The sequence below is a fragment of the Lineus longissimus genome, chromosome 19, assembly GCF_910592395.1.
Source record: "Lineus longissimus chromosome 19, tnLinLong1.2, whole genome shotgun sequence".
NCBI classification, from domain to species: domain Eukaryota; kingdom Metazoa; phylum Nemertea; class Pilidiophora; order Heteronemertea; family Lineidae; genus Lineus; species Lineus longissimus.
In genome coordinates this window covers 9169030-9188219 of record NC_088326.1, presented here as the reverse complement: position 1 = coordinate 9188219, position 19190 = coordinate 9169030, and the positions used below count along the sequence as shown (strand labels likewise).

The 19190-nt window shown below is 41.7% G+C and overlaps 1 protein-coding gene across 1 annotated transcript; it reads left to right on the top strand.

The window, feature by feature from the left end:
* The first annotated feature begins 9704 nt into the window (after positions 1–9704).
* Positions 9705–18190, top strand: LOC135502912 (potassium channel subfamily K member 9-like). The gene is made up of 4 exons (XM_064796105.1): positions 9705–9937; positions 13790–14188; positions 16533–17087; positions 17889–18190. Exons 2-4 carry the CDS (start codon positions 13906–13908, stop codon positions 17948–17950), a joined length of 900 nt encoding a protein of 299 aa, XP_064652175.1. The 5' UTR covers positions 9705–9937; positions 13790–13905; the 3' UTR covers positions 17951–18190.
* Positions 18191–19190: the final 1000 nt, after the last annotated feature.

The following is a 19190-nucleotide window of genomic DNA, read 5'->3' as shown; positions in this document are numbered from 1 at the left end:
TTTACAGGCAACCCAACGGAAACGAAGTAAGCACCTCTCCCCGCATACATGGAAGCAGAATGAGTGCACGGCAAAACGTCTCAAGGGACTGCCATACAAGACCAAAAGTGGTAAAGAAGTGACGGAATAAGTAATGGGTCCTCCATGCAATTCAAACTTCTGTCAGAAAGTCAAGACTCGAAAATGCCAGTCCATAACTGAAGACCAGAGGAAGTGGATATTCCAATATGTTTGGTCCATGAAGTGCTGGGAAGAACGACAGCTATACATTAAAACATTGATCACAAAGGTAATAATCATGATAATCAAACCTCTACCACACCCAGACGATATTCATACTTTGATAACTCTTGTCTTCCCCAAATAATTAGATCTACTAAGTCAGTAGATGCACAGATGCCTCGGCTGGGACTTTAGTTTAGCCGATTACTCAGTCATGTCATACTTTATTCCAGCTCCAAATAAAACAGAAGAAAGTTGCTGAGGGATCCCGCCGTGCGTCATCATATGCCTACAGACTGAAACTAGAGGATGGAACAGCTCGTCCAGTGTGTAGGAAACTGTTTGCTTCAACATTTGGTCTCTGTGAGCGAACCATCGCATCCTGGGCAAATGAAGATCCCATCGACCATGATAACCAAGCAGCAGCCCAACCAACCAAACCTGGTCCCAAAATATTTCCATGAAGGAAAGTACTCTGTCTTCATCCCGAGAAAGGACCAGTGTTATGTTTGTGTCTCTTTCAAACACCATAATATAACTAAGGCTGAGTATGATGCGCACATCCAGAAGAAAGATGAAGCAAGAAATGAGAAGACCAGAGACAAGGAATCTTCCAACAATTCAAAGTCAGTTTGGACTATGGACTTGCAAGCGGTCCTGCTGTGCCCCAAAACCAAAGCAAGTAGCTTGTACTACAAAACAAAACTTAAGGTCCATAATTTTACACTCTTTGACCTGAACTCAAAGGCAGGCTATTGCCACCTTTGGGACGAGTCTGAGGGTGACCTCAGCAGTGAAGTGTTTGCACATCTTCAGTATCGTCATTTCGAAACGGTAATCCAAGAGAATCCTGACACCAAGGAAATTGAGGTATGGAGCGATGGTTGTGATTATCAAAAGCGCAATGTTAATGTGGCTAATGCTTTTTCCGAGCTTTCCAGGAAATATGGTGTTGTTATCACCCAGAAGTACCTAGTAGCCGGTCACACCCAAATGGAGTGTGACAGCATGCATAGCACAAGTGAACACAAGATGCTTACAGATATTTTCACACCAAGGGATTACGTTGTAATATTTCAAACTGCCCATATTAGACCATCGCCTTACCATGTACGGGTAGTCAAGCATGATGAAATTAAGAAAATGAATGGACCCTACTTGGTGAGTATCAGGCCAGGAAAAAAGGCTGGTGACCCTACTGTCCATGACCTGCGGGGTCTTCAGTACGAAAGGGATGGCAAGATCTACTACAAGCTGTCCTTCTCAGATGATTCCAAATGTGAAGTACTTCCACAAAGACAACAGATTCCAGCAGTGCCAATCAAATGGGTCCAATTGTTCCCAAATCCTCTCCCAATAAAACAGAGGAAGTATGCTGACTTGCAGTCCATGAAGCATGTTATGACTGCCGAGTGCCATCACTTCCTTGATAACTTACCACACCAGTAAACTTCACTCAACAAAGTACTAAAAGGGAATGCAATATATTGCCTTATAGTATGCAGACTTCCTAACTTGTACTATTTTTGAGCATTTTGTACTCTTTTTGATGAAAGATCGACTGCTCACTGCTTGATTTTGCAATGTGATAGGCAGCTGGCATTTTTCCAAGTGTCAGAATTAAAAAAAAGAGAATATTTGAATGTAATCCAGTTCTGTGTCAAAATTTTGGGTTTTATTTTTAATGCATGTAATCTGTACCCTCATGAGAAACACTGAAATTGCCTAAGTCACTTAACCTTGAAATAATTTTGCCTAAAAAATAGGTTAAAATGGCTAAGTCACGAATGCATATTAATCAATCTGCCTAAGTCATCTGATCCCATTATGTAATACTTTTGACTGACATTATTGATGGCATTTTAATAGTGATGTATAATCATATCTTTATGTAAGAAATTTTAATTAAATATCAAGGACTTCAAATTTGTTGTGGTTATTTTCACTTTTCTCAAAACATGAAAACATGACTAAGGCAATTATTTTGACAAGGTGACGATATGGTGTTTTACATACTTTCATGTGCCCGTGTGTTTTACTATAAGACTCATGTGACCTTGAAAAGTAGGTCAAATCAAAAACCCGTGTGATATGCCATCGTCATAATGTGTACCTATGATGAAATTTAGTGATGATCAAGTCCTTAGTTAGGGAGATATACATTTGTAGCACTTATCGGGTTTTCAGTTTTAGCCACCTAGCAGCAAAATCAAGAATCGAACCAGACCAAAATTCGGTCTCCCAGGTGTGATTTCCTAGGGGAAAATATGTACAAAGTTTCAAGTCGATAGCTCCAGTAGACGTGTCTTGCTAAGGGATGACGACAGACGCTGCGTCATAATATAAACTCACCTCTCTCGAGGTGAGCTAAAAATCAGTGAAAACTGCAAAATGGTTACTTGCCTATATCGAGCTTGTTCCTTTTCCATGATACTTTTATCAACGAGGTAGTTCAATGGCTTTCTCATCATTATTCACGTCCATCTTGATGGGATTACTTACATTTTAACTGTGCTGCATCCAGGGCTACTAAATTCCACGACAAATTCTTTTGTGGAAATGCACAGATGCTTCATGAAATCCAACTGTCTCAGGGACAACTGTACAGACCTGAAACAAAGAATTAAAACTTGTAAAATGCTGAGGAAAAAGGCTGAACATGCTCACGTATCGATACCATTGGGCTATAGATCTTAAAAAACAAGAAGCCCAATAGGGCCTGCCACTCAAATGATCAATACTAAATAGAACAACTATACTGTGCTGTACTTACCAAATTAATGGCAGATTTTTTTCGGTACAGGATGCGTTTGTTTCAGTCGAAATGTTGTTGAGGGATATCTGTGGGTGTCTCACACTAGAGTTTGATAACTCTCCATGGTAACACGATTACTAATTCTTCAAACTGGCAGACCATTCTGCAGGGAAATGTTCTAAATGGCGATATTTCTCCGAAGTTCCTCCAGATTGAAGGTCTGGCACATTGCCTGGACTAAATTAGAGCATGTTCATGCAGCAAGGCTGAAGCTGAGCAATCTCAACTGGAACATTTCACTATCCTTCCTTTCACTGTTGGCCAAAATAATTTTTCGAATATACATGTACTTCTTTCTAAAGTTTTTACAAGAGGGTTATTCATGGTATCTTCTGTTCTGCTTGGAAAAAAGTCACAGACACTGCGAATTCTGAACTCGGTCCTCATCAAATTTCAGAATCAGACTGTCCCGTGTGCAGAAAATCTTACTGATGCTTTAAAAACATTGAAAAAGTTCTGTTCTATTTGTTGCATTGCATCACTGGTATTCCACCCCGACACATAATACATGAGAAGTCGATAACGGCTCTCAGGAACCTGAAATTAGCAAGTAAGGTTATCAGTAAATATACATGATATAAAGTAGCGTATTCGATTACTAGCGCGGCGCTTGCGCGAGCAAGCACCAAGGTGCGTTCTTTTTAGTACTGGCGCCTCATCTCGCGCACACTGTGTTACGCTCGCATCCAAAACTGCATATTTGGCGGGATCGTTAATTTATTCACACCATGACTCATAGGCAGTTAAGCACAACGCAGTGTTTTCTTTCATTATTTAAAGGTGATATGCTTCACAGGTCGTATACAGTACGGGTGAGACTATACTCCAAACATACCGCTGCAACTTCCGTGCCAATTTCTTAAGTGTCATATTTTTCGCACATAGGGTCGATGGAAGACTGCTAGAATGTGGAATCTGCCAACCGGTAAAGTGAGGATAGATACAATCATTCCCTATTCCGGCCACCGTCTAAAGCGTGAGGAGTAACTTGAGTGTAAGTAGCTCGGTATAGAATAGTTTTTGGATGCCTGTTAAGTCGCTCAAATTTCACCGTTCCAGAGTCGACAGTCGAGCCGGCCAAGTTTCAGCACTTTATTATCGTTCTCTCTAGTCTAAGACGTCATGGATATCATATCACTGTGATTTTGATTACTTTATAACTGTCTTTAAATCTGGTGGACGCTCGAGGGCGCTGGTGCCAGTGGTGGACTCTGTTTAGGATGACCACCCAGGGAGTCTGGCATGCCGCATGCATACATGCATGCACGATCAACTGTAGTGTACGACTAACTGTAACTTCGCTGAAACACCTGGAGGGGCCGACATGCAAAGTTGACCGTTTCGTCTACATTATGAACTTTACATATGATGAAAAGTCGAACTTGAGGACCCATAATTTAGGCAAGAAATTACGATTTTTGCGAGTCAAAAATTCGAAAAAACCACACTGACTCCATGGACTCTGTGACTGAGTAGTCTCGCGCACTTCAAAAGTGTTAGGGTAGGTGTAAACTGTGGACGAAAGTGTGGACGAAAGTGTGGACAGCGGCCCTCTAAGTTTGGTGGGTTGTAATTTCTTTGTCTTTCAATATATTTAAAAGAAATTGCAGTGTATTATGCATTATAATCTTTTTAATGGGTCAGGGAAAGAAAAAAGAAAAAAAGTTATTTTGATGGGTGATTTTGATCAATGAGTGGACGGGCTTTTTGCCCCTTTTTTGAAGGTTTTCGAAGTGGCCTTTGACTTTGTGGACGGAAAATGCGAGGTCTAGTGTCCAAATGTGGACTAATTATCAAAGAATTTGTTGAAACTGTGATATTTTTACACTTTCCACACTTTCGTCCACAGTTTACACCTACCCTGAAAGTAAAAGGGGAAGGTGTAAACTGTGGACGAAAGTGTGGACGAAAGTGTGGACAGCGGCCCTCTAAGTTTGGTGTAAGATGTTGTAGCCGTCAAGGCCAGAAAAGTTCACACGACTCGAAATTCCTTTTTAATGTTCGGTAAACTGTAAGAAAACCATTTATTTGTTAATCATTAACAGGTATATTGTCCAGGTATTGGCTAAGAGAAAACTGAACAGAATTTAATTTGAGAAATACAAGTTTAAATAACTCACCAATTCGTGGCTAGTTTACTGGGTAAAAAATACACCGCTCCAAGGGCATGGCAGAAGACTAACTAAAATAGGTTCCCTCATGTGCACCCACAGCTCAGGCCCAGGTTAATTATATAAGCTATCTCATTAGGCCTACTATTATTACAGCAAGTCAGAAACTCCACAAGGGCCTGAGCCATAACTGCAACAAAAGGGGACCAAATGTAAAATATAAAAAGGTAACTTAAAGAAAAAGTAATTTGAATAAAAATTGAATGAAAACCTTCACAGATGTTGATATGTAAGAATGACTATAAAAAATAGGCCATAATTCATTAGTTACAAATGGTGACAATGATATAGCATCAGTGAATGTACATTGGCCCCTAATCGGAGGAAATAACATATCCTGATCTGTTTTACAGTATGACTTGTCTCAGTGAAACTGACTAGTATAGCTCCTGACTGATTTACAGTAACCTTTCAACAGGGCTTCAGTGGTGCCGCCATCTTGGATCAACGAAAGTTCGTCTGAGAGAGGGCCAACTATTTTTGCCTGCAACTGAATGATATTGTCATTGTCATTCAAATAAAAGTAGTTTTTGTTAAAGGATATTATTTGGACTAGTTAGAAATATCAAAGTTTCAACAAATTCTTTGATAATTAGTCCACATTTGGACACTAGACCTCGCATTTCCCCGTCCACAAAGTCAAAGGCCACTTCGAAAACCTTAAAAAAAGGGGCAAACATGCTTGTCCACTCATTGATCCAAATCACCCATCAAATTTTTTTTTCTTTCTTTTTTTCTTTCGCTGACCCATTAAAAAGATTATAATGCATAATATACTGCAATTTCTTTTAAATATATTGAAAGACAAAGAAATGCCAGCCCACCAAACTTAGAGGGCCGCTGTCCACACTTTCGTGCACAGTTTATACCTACCCAAAGGGTTATGACTTTTGAACACCCACTCGCCCAGTTTCCCAATAGAGGCGCAACTGACGAAGCGTGAAGAACATTACGGGCCGAATTTACGAAGGGTGTTTAAGAGTTAGACGCGTGTAAATTCTACATAATCAGTTTCAGGGCCTAATGCGGTTTTCATGAAGAAACCCTGCAAGGCCCTGACTTTGTCTATTCAGACATTAAACGCTGTTTTAAGCTAAACACCCTTTGTAAATTCGGCCCTACGAGTCCAACAGTCGTTGTAATAGGCACCAAGCATTATCCACGAGTTATATGAAAAAAAGTATTTAAACAAAAAAGATGTATTTTGGCATATAAATTACAATTTACAAAACATATCCAACTTTTATCCCCGTTTTATGGATTTCATGTTGTTCGTTCACCAAGAGAGTAATGCTTTTTTAATGTTTACTTATTCATATCTTGCATTGAATTGAAATCTTAATACCAAAATACATCTTTTTATTTAAATATTTTTTTTAATTAAAACTCACGGATAATGCTCGGTGCATACCACAACGACTGTTGGATGATTTTCGCGTGCTTAGTGATGATGCGTAGCCTCATTGTAATAAGAAAGATTCCTTCCTTTTCTATATCCACGGTACTGCTTTTCAAGATGGTTGCAAGTTACTAGTTCTAGAGGCGTTGTAAGGAACGAAATCAGCGCATCTAGTGTCAAGATTGGATGTGTAGAGTGACTCAACCACTCTCTTGATTACATTACAGAGAGTGGCCCGGAACTAGCAAATAATTGTTACACACCTGTTCCATTCTTTTTTCCGATTTTCAAACATGGAATATTTTATTGAATTAAATTTGCTTGTCCATACTAATAATCAAATGTGTGTATAATTTATGACTGAAACAGACAATATATAGGAAAAACCGTATAGGAGATACCACTCGTCATGTAACAAAATCGCATCAGTAAACTCAAAATGTCCTGTATGTGTCAGTATAAAATTATTATGAAGTTCAAATATCTCTCGGTCTTCGGTCCGATGTCGAAAATTACATAGGCCTATACCCGTTGAATTTTTCACGTAGTCCCTCTCGTCACAGTTTGATCGTCCACACACTGATTCAGTGGGTATAGTGCACTGCTTGTATCATGGGTAGAAAACCCTTCTTGTTATGTTTCGATAAAACAACTTTTAAGGAGAAGTGCTTGTTTGAAGAGCGGGAAAAGACGACCAAATAATGTGAGGCCAGTATCAGCAAAAGAAAAAGCAGAAATCCTCAATGAATAATTCAAGTCAATGTTCACCCTAGGAGACAAGGCAGAGGATCTCCCCAAACCAGACGGCGACAAGCACCGAACGTAGCAGAACTCAACATTAGTGAAGAGGGCATCAAGAAATTGCTGAAAACCTTCAACCCCGGCCAGGCCTGTGGCCCGGATAACATCCACAACCGTGTACTGAAGGAGGTGGCAGCAGATATAGCACCACCCCTAACGGCTATTTTTAGACAGTCACTGAACACTGGGCAACTCCCCAAGGACTGGAAGAAGGCTCCAGTCACACCAGTTTTCAAGGAGGTTGATAGACACTGTGCAGCCTACAGACCCGTATCGTTAACCTGTGTACGCTCCAAGCTCCTAGCACATGTAATCTGAAGCCACATACGAGGACATCTAGACAAGCATAATATATTAACACCAGTGCAACATGGGTTCAGGAGAGGTTTCTCTTGCGAAACGCAGCTCCTCCTAACCGTGCATGACCTCCTTGGTTTCAGAGACCATCGATCACAGGCTGATATCGCCATCTTAGCTTTCAGTAAAGCCTTTGATACAGTCTCCCATCGCAAGTTATTGGTAAAACTAGACCACCAAGGGATCAGAGGACCCATCCTAAAATGGATTGAAGCATTCTTGATCGGGCGTTCGCGATCGCCACCAAGAAGTTGTTGTGGAGGGAGATACGTCGAGTGCTTATCAGTAGAATCGGGGGACCGTGGACCGTGGACAGGGGACCGTGTTGGGTCCACACCTCTTCCGCATTCGTATCAACGATCTTCCGGATGGAGTTGCCTCCGCGGTAGGGCTATTTGCGGACGACTGCCTGCTGTACAGAGCCATAAATTCGACCGAGGACCAGCACACTCTGCAACAGGACCTAAGAAACCTTGAGATCTGGGCAAAGAAATGGGGTATGACGGTCAACGCAATCTATCCATACCAAGACCAAATTGAATTATCTTTACGAACTATTATGTCATGATCGAGGATAAGTGGCACATGGGCATTTTTCTGCAGATATCCGTACGGATGAGGGACCGTATCATAAGTGAGAAAGAAGCACTCATTATGGAAAATGCCTCAACATGCGGTTAGGAATCGATTGGGGGTTTTACAGCATTAGGCTTCCCGTGCGGACCAGAGATCTTGAGACATCCGCTAAGCTGTTCGGTTTCGTACAGAGGTCGAGAGGGTCGGCCCAGCACTCGTTTACACACTAAGCTGCCACACACGTCAAACCTTGGTCAGAGGGATGACCACTGCACTATCACCTGACCAGTGCGAGAAGCGATTGGTGCGGGATCGGCGAAGGCCAAGCACATGAGCGGTTGTGCGGCCCCGTCATGGCCGCGTCTACGAGAATGTGCAGAGGGAGGGCCGAGATTGGTTCTCATAGACTGTACCTTCCTGTGGACGCAATGTCGTCCACAAGATTCAGTTGCTGATTTAAATACCATACCGAAAGCATCCACTGGACACCCGGCTATGGTCCATTGAGGCCTGACCTGCTAGCAATGGCTTTTCTTGTTCATCACTTTAGGCTAGAACTTTCCAATGACGCTAAATCGTCCGAACTACTGATTGAGAGATAACTTCTCCCAAAGCATCCAATGGACGCCCAATCGCCCACTGAGGCCTCATCAGCTAGCATTGGCTTTTCTTGTTCATCACTTTAGGCGAGGGCTTACCAATGGACGCTAAATCGTCCGTACCACTGATTGAGAAATAAATTAAAACTGTCTTCTCTCAAAGCATCCAGATGAAGTTGTTGCAATAATAGCAGATAGCGATTCTGAGGAGGAATTTGACGGTAATTTGACTAATTCTGACCTGCACAAAATGTTGACATACAGACAGATATACATAATAGGGTGATACACAAGATTCTGAGTCTGAAAGTGAGGGGGAGGCCAGGGCATTTGGGTTGGTGGTGGTGGTGCGAGAACATTCCACACACCTTCTTATCAGTTATTCATGACTGGTGACGACTTTTACAAGACTAGCAGCAGTGATAATTGATATCATTTCGACGTGTTGGGTCAATCCTGGGTCGTGTGTACAATGTTGCTTGACAGTGCTTCCGATGTGACGTTTGATGAGGAGGTATTGATGCCCAGGCCTTCGAAGTAATCTTAAATGCCAATCATTTTAAGGGGGGCGGGTGAAAGGGGGAATCAGATACACTTTTATACATGCATATATGCGTCACTGAATGACACCAAAGTACTGCTGACAAAACCACAATCAGCCTTACGTTTTAGAGCTAACCGTGCAGATGGCGTTGCTGGCCAATCGCCTCTGATCGACTGGTAGCCATGGCAGCGGTAGCAGCTGTGTCGCACTATTGACCCGCAATCAGTTGCTTTAGTTACGTGCCTCAGACCAAAACCTATCCAATGCATTGTGGGATTGTCATTTGAGCCACAAAGTCAGTCTCGCGCTGCGCAGGGAAACTGTTGTTCGAGAACTCGTGTGTCAATACATAAGTCTTTATGCGCAGATTAGACTGGAATGCGCTGTGTCGATTGGACTTACATGTAAACAGGAATGGAGAGTTGGATATGATAATATCTGGTGGTAATACAGGTAAATATTGCATTCTGTACTTCATTGGCCAGTTGTTTTCTATACTATAGCCGATATACATTATATTATTTTAGGTAGGTACATTATTTTAGGTAGGTATTTTCCTGTAAAGCTTGAACATTGAACGCGTGTGATCATTCAGCTATCCGTGTGTAATCTAAAGATGTTGGCTCAGTCGTATTCTGTGTTATTTTTTTTCCATGTAATTTCATTAACCAGGTGATGCGACGTATTGGTCGACCAGAATATCATCGCACTGTGGGAAAGTTTATCAAATTAACTTTGTTTTAGTTCTACCTTATTTTGTTTACCGATAATTTCACCTTTGAAGTATCAAAATACATCGAGATCCGAGATCCGGGTGGGCTACATATGCCCTCTTGTTCCGATAGACGAAATCTATGGCCATTACGGCTAATGCTTCCTTAATTTTGCGATTCCTGTTCAAAATTAGGAAGTCTGTTCCTACTGTGGCGGATTTTTCCAACTAAATCACTTTAAAAAAGACCGGTCTATTTAATTTTCTGAAGTCATTTTTCATGTATTTTATCAAAAACACCCAATGGCTGCAGCCCAAGTGACAACACTCTTCATTGATAAGTGTTGTCAGTTAGGCTGGCGTTTTTGTATTTCACGTGCCTGTCAATAGACTCGCCTAAATTTTAGTGTGAATCAAAACAGAAAAGAGTGCTTTTGCAGCCTTTAGAAGTGACAAAACAGAACATCCCGGCGAATCTATTGCGGTCCGTAATCGGTATATCAATTTGAATCGCAAACGTGATTCCGTAGGCTAATCAATGATTTTGCAGGCAGCATTGCTATGTGCACGTGTAATGCAGCTTGCTTCGCTAGACCTCAATGCTATTGAAAATGTGCTACTAGTCTACGCGTGGTTTCTCGCCAACAGTACCGGGTATATTGATTTTCCTCTCCATCTAACGCAGCTTGCGAAAATTCCGCAGTTTCTTGTAGTGTTTATAGAACCGATAAGTCAGGTGAAGCCTCCAGTCAAAATGTTCGGAGTTACCTTCGTACGGATTTTAAGTGGTCCGTCGTTCGTATTCAATCGCGGGTCAGAAAAATAGAAATGCAGTTATATACACAATGTCCTAGTACTAGTAGTGCAGTTATGTTGAAGTTTATGTCCAGCACGCATTATACTAGATCCACTCACCAATAAGATACCAAGACACAATACCCGAGTTCTACTACCGCCTCGATGGGTCGAGCATAAGGAAGTAGGCCTTTGGCAGCCATAAAAGGGGTGGGATATCTTGTCTTCGTTTCTTCCAATTGGTCTTTAACTGTAACATGAAAAGTTCCGCTGTAGAGTCATGATTCTTATGACGATTACGTTGTTAATTCTTGAATAGATATCCCACCCCTTTTACGGCTGCGAAAGGCCTACTGGTGTGTTCGGCTGTTAAGACACTACCCATCGAGGTGGTGGTACAAATTGGGTATTGTCGGGCTTAGGATCTTATTGGCGAGTGGATCCAGTAATACGCAATCAGACATTATACATTCAATTATAAATTTCTAATTTGAACGAACGGCGTAGGCCTTTAGCACTATCTGTTACATTTTACAACCGTTTTGTTCAATTGTAAAATGTATGCAATGTCTGTCGTATATATGACCGCAAAATACAACTAATTGATAAATCGACAAAACGCAGAGTTTGTGAGTGTCCGTGTCATCATGGTACTATGTATAAGCCATTGAGTCACCCAAACGTTCCCGGGTTCAATGTTTCCCGGGTCGCGATTTGTTACCGCTTAGAGAAAGCAGTTAGTATGATTGGTTTAAGCTGAGGTATTGGTTATCTCACAAAACCCCGAGGGTGAAGCTAAAATGTAACCAACTCTCATCGTGTCATTTCTTCTCACACCACCTTTCGTTTGACCCTGAATTGTCATTACACCAAAGGTTTACCAAAAGCAATTTTTGCTGACCGCAAGCGTGGGGGGGGGGGGGCATTGGACCCGAGGAATACAGAACCCAGGGAATATAGAACGCGGGGAACACAGGTATATAATGCGTAAGGCGTTATACGGCGTGCATTCACTTAGAGGTCATACTCAGCACTGTTAGTCACCATGATACGCGCAAATCGCATTTTCATGGAAACAACTATAGTGAATACGGAATACTTTTCAAAAAGTTAAGTTTTCACGTACATGTAGAACATCTGATTTGCGAAATCTCACAAAGTCCAACAGTTTTCGATGAGTCGTGAATATATACTGTAAGTTATTTCCTGAGATTAACAGTCCATACATCAGGCTTATTAGCTATTCATGTATAGGAGGGACCAACACATACCCCATGCATCATCAATTTCCGTGCTCATTTCCACTCATAATTCAAAGCCTATGGGATGATTACGTTTGAAACACATTCAGAACTAACCAAACCTCTAACCACACCACGTGATATCATAGGCGGGCCTATTCAATGGAAATTACGATCAGTGGGCGTTACTGGTAAAAAATTATTCTTGGCGGCCATATTCCGGACTCTTAATCTTAGGAAAGAAATTACAGTATATCGGTTTGAGTGCCAAACTGACAATATTGTGTCCTACACTGCACATGTAGACTATATTTATAGAATTTCAAAACGTCACAGGATCGAATGTTGCTTTAAATCTCTGGCGTAATAATCGCTGTAGCCTGTACAGAACCATATACTATAATCCGTCAGAAATAATAGGGCCGGACCGTTTTTTCCGGGGAAACACTTTTTTCTATTACACAGACCAGGCCTGTCCCTGTCTACAATGAGTTTGACCATCTTTGGGTTGGTTTCGATGTGTGAAGATCTCCATGAACCTATCTAGCATGTTTATTGATTTCTACTGGGCTGGTTTACTGTGTACAAGCGCTGCATAAAAGAATACCCACCTATAATACCGACAGGAGGAACATTATTCTGGCCCTGGTTGCATAGGTTGGACGAGGTCACATTTCGTGATTGTAATCATAGTATAACCACTTGCAAACGTACCCAATTTTCATTGAAATACCGTGCATAACAAGGGTCATTCATAGCTCTACGTGGAGAATGTTTAGCTGCTTTCCTGGTCCTTCATAAGAAGACCGTGCTATAAATATCGACACGAAGCAGGCTCATTCTAATACCACCGTACTAGCCACTTGCAAACGTACCCAACTTGCAGTGAAATGATAATGAGAATCACAGTGTATGAGACTTAAACAACGCTATATCGAACTGCACAATTTAGAGATGGCCTGGGCCGATTGAATTTGTGAAATCCCAGCTTGAATTTTGTGAAGCATGACGATTCGATTTGCTTTGACTTGGCGTTGGGAGAGCCAGTTCCGACCAAATTGCATGATGTGGAATGTTAGGCTATCGTCTTTGGCATGTTTAGTCTCGATCTCCATGCGCCAATTCGAACCATCCGAGGGACTGGCCCGTCCCAGTCGCCTGGAATCAGTTTGTACCCAAGTTTGTATTGTTTGGGTTACGGGATCCAGGTTTAATAATTTCATCTCCAAGAACATTGTTGACCCTCGGACGTTTGGATTGCCCCTTATTTACTTATTTTACATTAGGAACGAGGTTATTCAGACCTCTAGATCTTAATCTAGAACTTCAGAAACAGAAGCATATAATTAAATCCTGAGAATGGGCGATTTGCTGGCGACCTTTGAATCAGTGTTTGGTCAGGCCAGAGCTATCGTCGTGTGTATAACTAAATACACGTACAGTAAATATGAAGAGGTATCTTTGTCAGAACATGGCAAATATCGCATAATGTCCAAGAGGTTTGCCTTTCCGAACAAACTGTATTATGCTGAGCAATACTTCTATCTTATTTTACAGATTATGTACATGGAAAATGAATCATGACATTACGTAATACATATCGTGGAATACAGTATTTGACAAAGTGAAGCCTCGTCTGGATTTAATCAACCGTGCTTTCCCGACCAACCATAATGAAGAAGCAGAATGTTCGGACACTTTCACTGATTGTGTGCACGTTTACATACCTCTTGGTTGGAGCAGCCGTTTTCGATGCGCTGGAATCAGAAAATGAGCGATACGATAAGCAAAGATTATTGAAAGAGGAGGAGACGTACATGAAAAAGTACAATATAGACCCAAAAGACTGGGAAACCATCTCCAGAAATATATTCTACATCCGTCCATACAAAGCTGGGATACAATGGAAGTTTGCCGGCGCGTTTTACTTCGCCACGACCGTCGTTACTGTGATAGGTGAGTAAACCCGGGGGCTTATTCAATAGTAGACATCCGCAAGATCATGACGCACAGTTAGGTAGAATGGGGTAATTGTAACCCCGGTTTAATTGTGTCCCCTTCCCTATTATATTGATTGATATCGCCATGCATCAAACAATGCAGGGGCTACAAATAAACCGGGGCTACAATTACCCCATTCTCCCCTTCATGTTGATAAAAAAGGTAAAGGTGTGCGACATATAGCCCCAGTACAGTTTTGCCCCTACAATGTTTTATAATAGTTAACTCCCTTAACTTGTTGACATCTTTGGAAATTTGGTGATTTGGGTCAAAGATGGCATGACGTAATGTCACATGCAACGCTCACTCTACCCTTGGGTTCCAGACGAACTCGACCCAAGAGAAATATGACATTATTTATTCATATTACCTAACACTTGTCGCGAGAAAATCAGATTAACCTGGACCAATATGATGAATGAATTCTTTTCGAACTGTATCCTTTCAAAATTATCAGAACTAAGAGACTCGACAATTAAGGGACAATAAATCCTACACGATGGACAAGTTCATTTTGGACATGACGTTATCCCACGTGACACTCCTACAACTCGACACTCGGGTCCAAACCGAACCTGCCATGTAACAACACCTGTCAACATATGCACGCATTTTACAAAAAGTCCTTGACAAGGCAGACACCATATGGTCTTTGATAAAGACGACTAAGTGGATATTGTGGTACAATTTATTTCATCCGGGGCGAATAATGCTTGGCTTAGGCCCTGAACTATTGTGATTATAACGGAAAATAATGAAATTGATGATGCACATAAATAAACAAAGGTTGTCGCATTATTAAATTCACTATCCGGTACATGTGTATACCAATGGCTATATCAAATGTACCTAACCTCCCCACCTCCAGGCAATGTTAGGTGGCCGATTAGTACAATGCCAGTATTGCAGCAGAAAACCCGCGATCTGCTGAAATGTCAAATGTATCCGGACAGTAGTTAAGGAAATCATCTCTTCCATAGTTAACTACTTTTTTCAAAAGTACATGTATACAGAATTTATGCAGGGGGGGGGGGGGGGGGTGTCTAGTCAATGACCTTTAAACGCTTTTAAGTTTTCTATGAAAAGTATTGGCCAATCATTTTCTACGAATATTTTACTGAGCCGTTTCGTTTCAAAGATATTACACCCATAGTTTACGAACTATTCTTTACAAACAATAGCTGAGCCTTTCGTTTGCGACAAATCAAAGAAAGAGTAACTCCCTTGCAAATTTCTAAAACATGTATGGGGTATGCCAAAAATTTTTAAATGATGATACGTGTACCATCAGTCCCCTTGATTGTTCTGAAAACTCTCCATTTTTAAAAGTTCTCTTTTAGAGAACGGGTCGGTTATCGCAAGGGGTCTTGCAAAATAGTACGTTTTTAAAAACGTTGCTTCTTTTGGATGATCCGTTAGAAATGCTGTAGATGACACATTATATTTTATCGGCCCCAATTTTATTTTCAGTTCACCTTTGGACTAAAGATGTCCCAGTTCGCAGTTTGGCCCCTCTGTGTGTGACGTTTTCTGGTTGTTCCCCAAATTTCTGTGTTTCCGTACAAAAGACAGCTAGAAAACGTGCCAGTCTGTCTTTCAGCATTCCCAAGCAATGAGGGAACACACTCAGAAACGGAAACACGACTTAAAGTGTGGCACCGGTTTTGCGCAGCCTGTCGGGGACCTAATTCCATCCAAAGCTCAGTGTGCCCATGAATAAGCCAACAGAAATACACATTGATCCGATAAATCTACAATTTCTATCCACCCTGTACAGCAGTAGGCGAAGAGCGAGTCGATCGATAATATAATTATTAATGCCGCTGTTGGTTGCCATGGTTATCGTTAAGAGATGAGATAGTCTTGTCCGTGTTAAAACTTGCCTGAACATGCTGAATCAAGGAATGATTATGCAGTAAGTTAGTCAGCCTCTGTTTGTTCCTGGCAGGTGGCAATGCGTATGATTATACGCATTTATTCGAAACCGGTAGGCCAGGTAAAGTGTCTGTTGTTCTTTTCGTCCGAACCTTCTTCTAAAATCCAGCCGGGAGGGAGTTGCTTTCAAGGCAACTGGGTCTTGGCGGCAAGTGCAGGAACGAGAACCAATGTTCCATTTTACCTGGGCTTGGGGGGGGGGGCCCTCTATGTTTTTCGTGCATCATTGGCGTTTCTCAACAAAATCTCTAGTTCGATTTTTATGTATGTAGCGAGTGTAGTATTGTAATTCAACACGTTTATTTTCCGTGATTCTGAAGAATGGCGTACAGCATGCATTTTTTCCCGCATTTTCCCATTTCAGGTTATGGGCACAGCACCCCGAAGACAACAGGTGGGAAAATATTCTGCATGGGTTACGCTTTACTCGGGATACCCCTATGCCTCGTCATGTTCCAGAGTATCGGAGAACGGCTGAATACATTCATAACATTTCTAATCAAGAATATCAAAAAGTGCTTAAAACTCAAAAAGACGGACGTGTCGCAGACGAATTTGATAATGGTTGGCGGCAGTCTCTGCCAGACTGTGCTCCTTTCTGGCGCGGCCGCGTTTAGTTACTATGAAGGCTGGGACTACATAGACGCTTGTTATTACTGCTTTATAACCCTGACCACCATTGGTTTTGGTGACTTTGTAGCCCTGCAAAAAAACGAGTCTTTGCAAAAGCGTCCGGAATACGTGGCATTTAGTTTGATTTTCATCCTTTTCGGCTTAACCGTGGTGTCAGCCGCCATGAATCTGCTCGTTCTCCGATTCCTCACGATGAATACCGAAGATGAACGAAAGGATGAACTCGAGGCTATGGAGGCAGCCAGGACGGCGGTGCGGTTGGATGGTGACGTCATCACAGCAAATGGTAGTGTCATTTCCGGCGCCCAAGAGCAGCCGGAAATTTTTCATGACAATATCTCAGTGTGTTCATGTACATGTTATAACTTCAGAAATAAGAAAAAGCGCTACAGTATTACGCGTTCACCTGGAGTTATAGGTCACCTTCTTCCCTCTGGTTCAAAGAAAAAAGGTCTTGGGGAGATTGTAGTCGACACCGGTCTGGAAATGTCAAAGAGAGCCTCAATTTAAAGTACAAAATTCTATTCAAGTTTTGTCCAGTTTTTCATACAAATTCTACTGCTGTTTTCGCGTCTTTTATCACTTTTGGAGCATATTATGTAAATAAACTTTTTGCATGCGTATTCTTTAAAAGTGTCCACGATGTCTGAATTGAGGTTTTTTGCGCCTCGTTATTTGTTGATGGCGCAATAATATTATGACGTCTATAAATTTCTATTTCTGGCGCCGGAGGCGCGGACTTTGGCAACAATGGAGGCAGCATTTTTGTGACGAATATCGTTCGTGATTAACAAATTCAGCCACGCGCGTACTAGTATGTGTGTAGATGGTACTGAGGTGCGCAGTCCCTGGCGTTAGTCGTGATCGGTGGGTGTCGATGTGGTGACTGTACCGTTGATGTTGTGGTGACGTATAGTAGTAGAGTCCAGTCCCAAGACACACAATCCTTGCTTACACTTGAGTCACGTGATAATCAGCAGTATCAATATCAAGTGTTCGACCTTGTTGACATCACGTGACACAAGGATGCCAGGATGATGTGACTTGTACATGAAGTTTTCACAATCGATTTTTTTAATTCACACAGAATATGACAAACAGGAAGTTGAAATCAGACCAGAACCTTTTCCAACACATCAACATCAGTGACGTCAAGAGAAAGACGCCTTGTGATTGGTTGTTGGACGATAAAGAATGACGGGATACGCCGATCGACTAACACCTGGCGGCTTACAGTATGAAGAGAAGAAAAGAGACAATGTACTTTATGCTACAGAACGCTCGGTCTTATTATCATAGCAATTTCAATTACGGCTCGGTGCTGCCATCTACGGTTCGACGTAGAACCGTAAGGACTCTACAGTAAATACAAATAAATGGCGTTATGTATGTGTATTGTTGCCTTTGTTCTGTCGCCTTTACATTGCTCAGAAAGCGGCTGACTTCTTATATATATCTAACAGGTTTAAAGAGACTCTATGTCAGGACAGCGATTCGGCTATAAGCGTACGGTGGCTGGGAAAGGACATCGGAGGGGGGACGACCTACAAAAAGAAAAAACGAAGAATTTTTTTTTCAATAACTATTTTTTTCTTGCATTTTGCCGTGATTTTATTATCTCGGGGGGGGGGGACGACTTACGGAAACGAGGCTGGGCTTGCTTAACTTTACGAAACGATTTCGGCGTAATCACCTTACATGTCGGGTATTAGCATGACGCGATCGTCCGCTGATCATACTCCGGTAAGCCGCCGCACACTGAGCGATTCGTTTGAACTCGAGATCACATTAGCTAGTTGCAGACAGTTGCAATGAATCTATTTACGGTAATATTGTTGACCCCATCGCACGAATTGCAAATGCATTCATTGCAACTAATTGCAATGAGCTGAGTTGCTTTCAACTTCAGACGAATCTCTCAGTGTACGATGGCATCATGCTGATACCTCACATGTAAGGGGATTACGTCGCAACCGTTTCGCCAAAGTTAAGTAAGCCGAGTCTCGTTTCTAATAAGTTATCCTCCCGACTTAATGATTTGTTTTTCTCTCCGATGTCCTTTCCAAGCCACCGTATAAGCGAGAGGTGAAATTTGCATTCAATTATCTAGGCGTACCTGTCTATATGATTTCCACATTATCATATGTGGTGTTAAGTGGACCACGTCGTAAAGGAGGAAAACGAGGAAAGGAATGGGCTCAAGTATTGTTCGAGGTTGCGGTATCATTGCGTATTTATCACAAAGTCGAGTATGTATTTACAATGTCTACATTTAATGTACATGCTGTTGTGCTCTATTTTTGAGATATTCCAAATAGAATGATTCCGGTAGAATGATGTAGGGAGTTCCAGGTCAAATCACCAAGCCTGCTCATGACCGTCTCGCTAA

Coding starts and splice junctions, on each gene's coding strand:
- LOC135502912 (XM_064796105.1), top strand. CDS start 13,906: ATGAAGAAGCAGAATGTTCGGACACTTTCACTGATTGTGTGCACGTTT. Junction 14,189..16,532: donor GACCGTCGTTACTGTGATAG/GTGAGTAAACCC, acceptor TTCCCATTTCAG/GTTATGGGCACAGCACCCCG. Junction 17,088..17,888: donor TGACGTCATCACAGCAAATG/GTAGTGTCATTT, acceptor TAATTCACACAG/AATATGACAAACAGGAAGTT.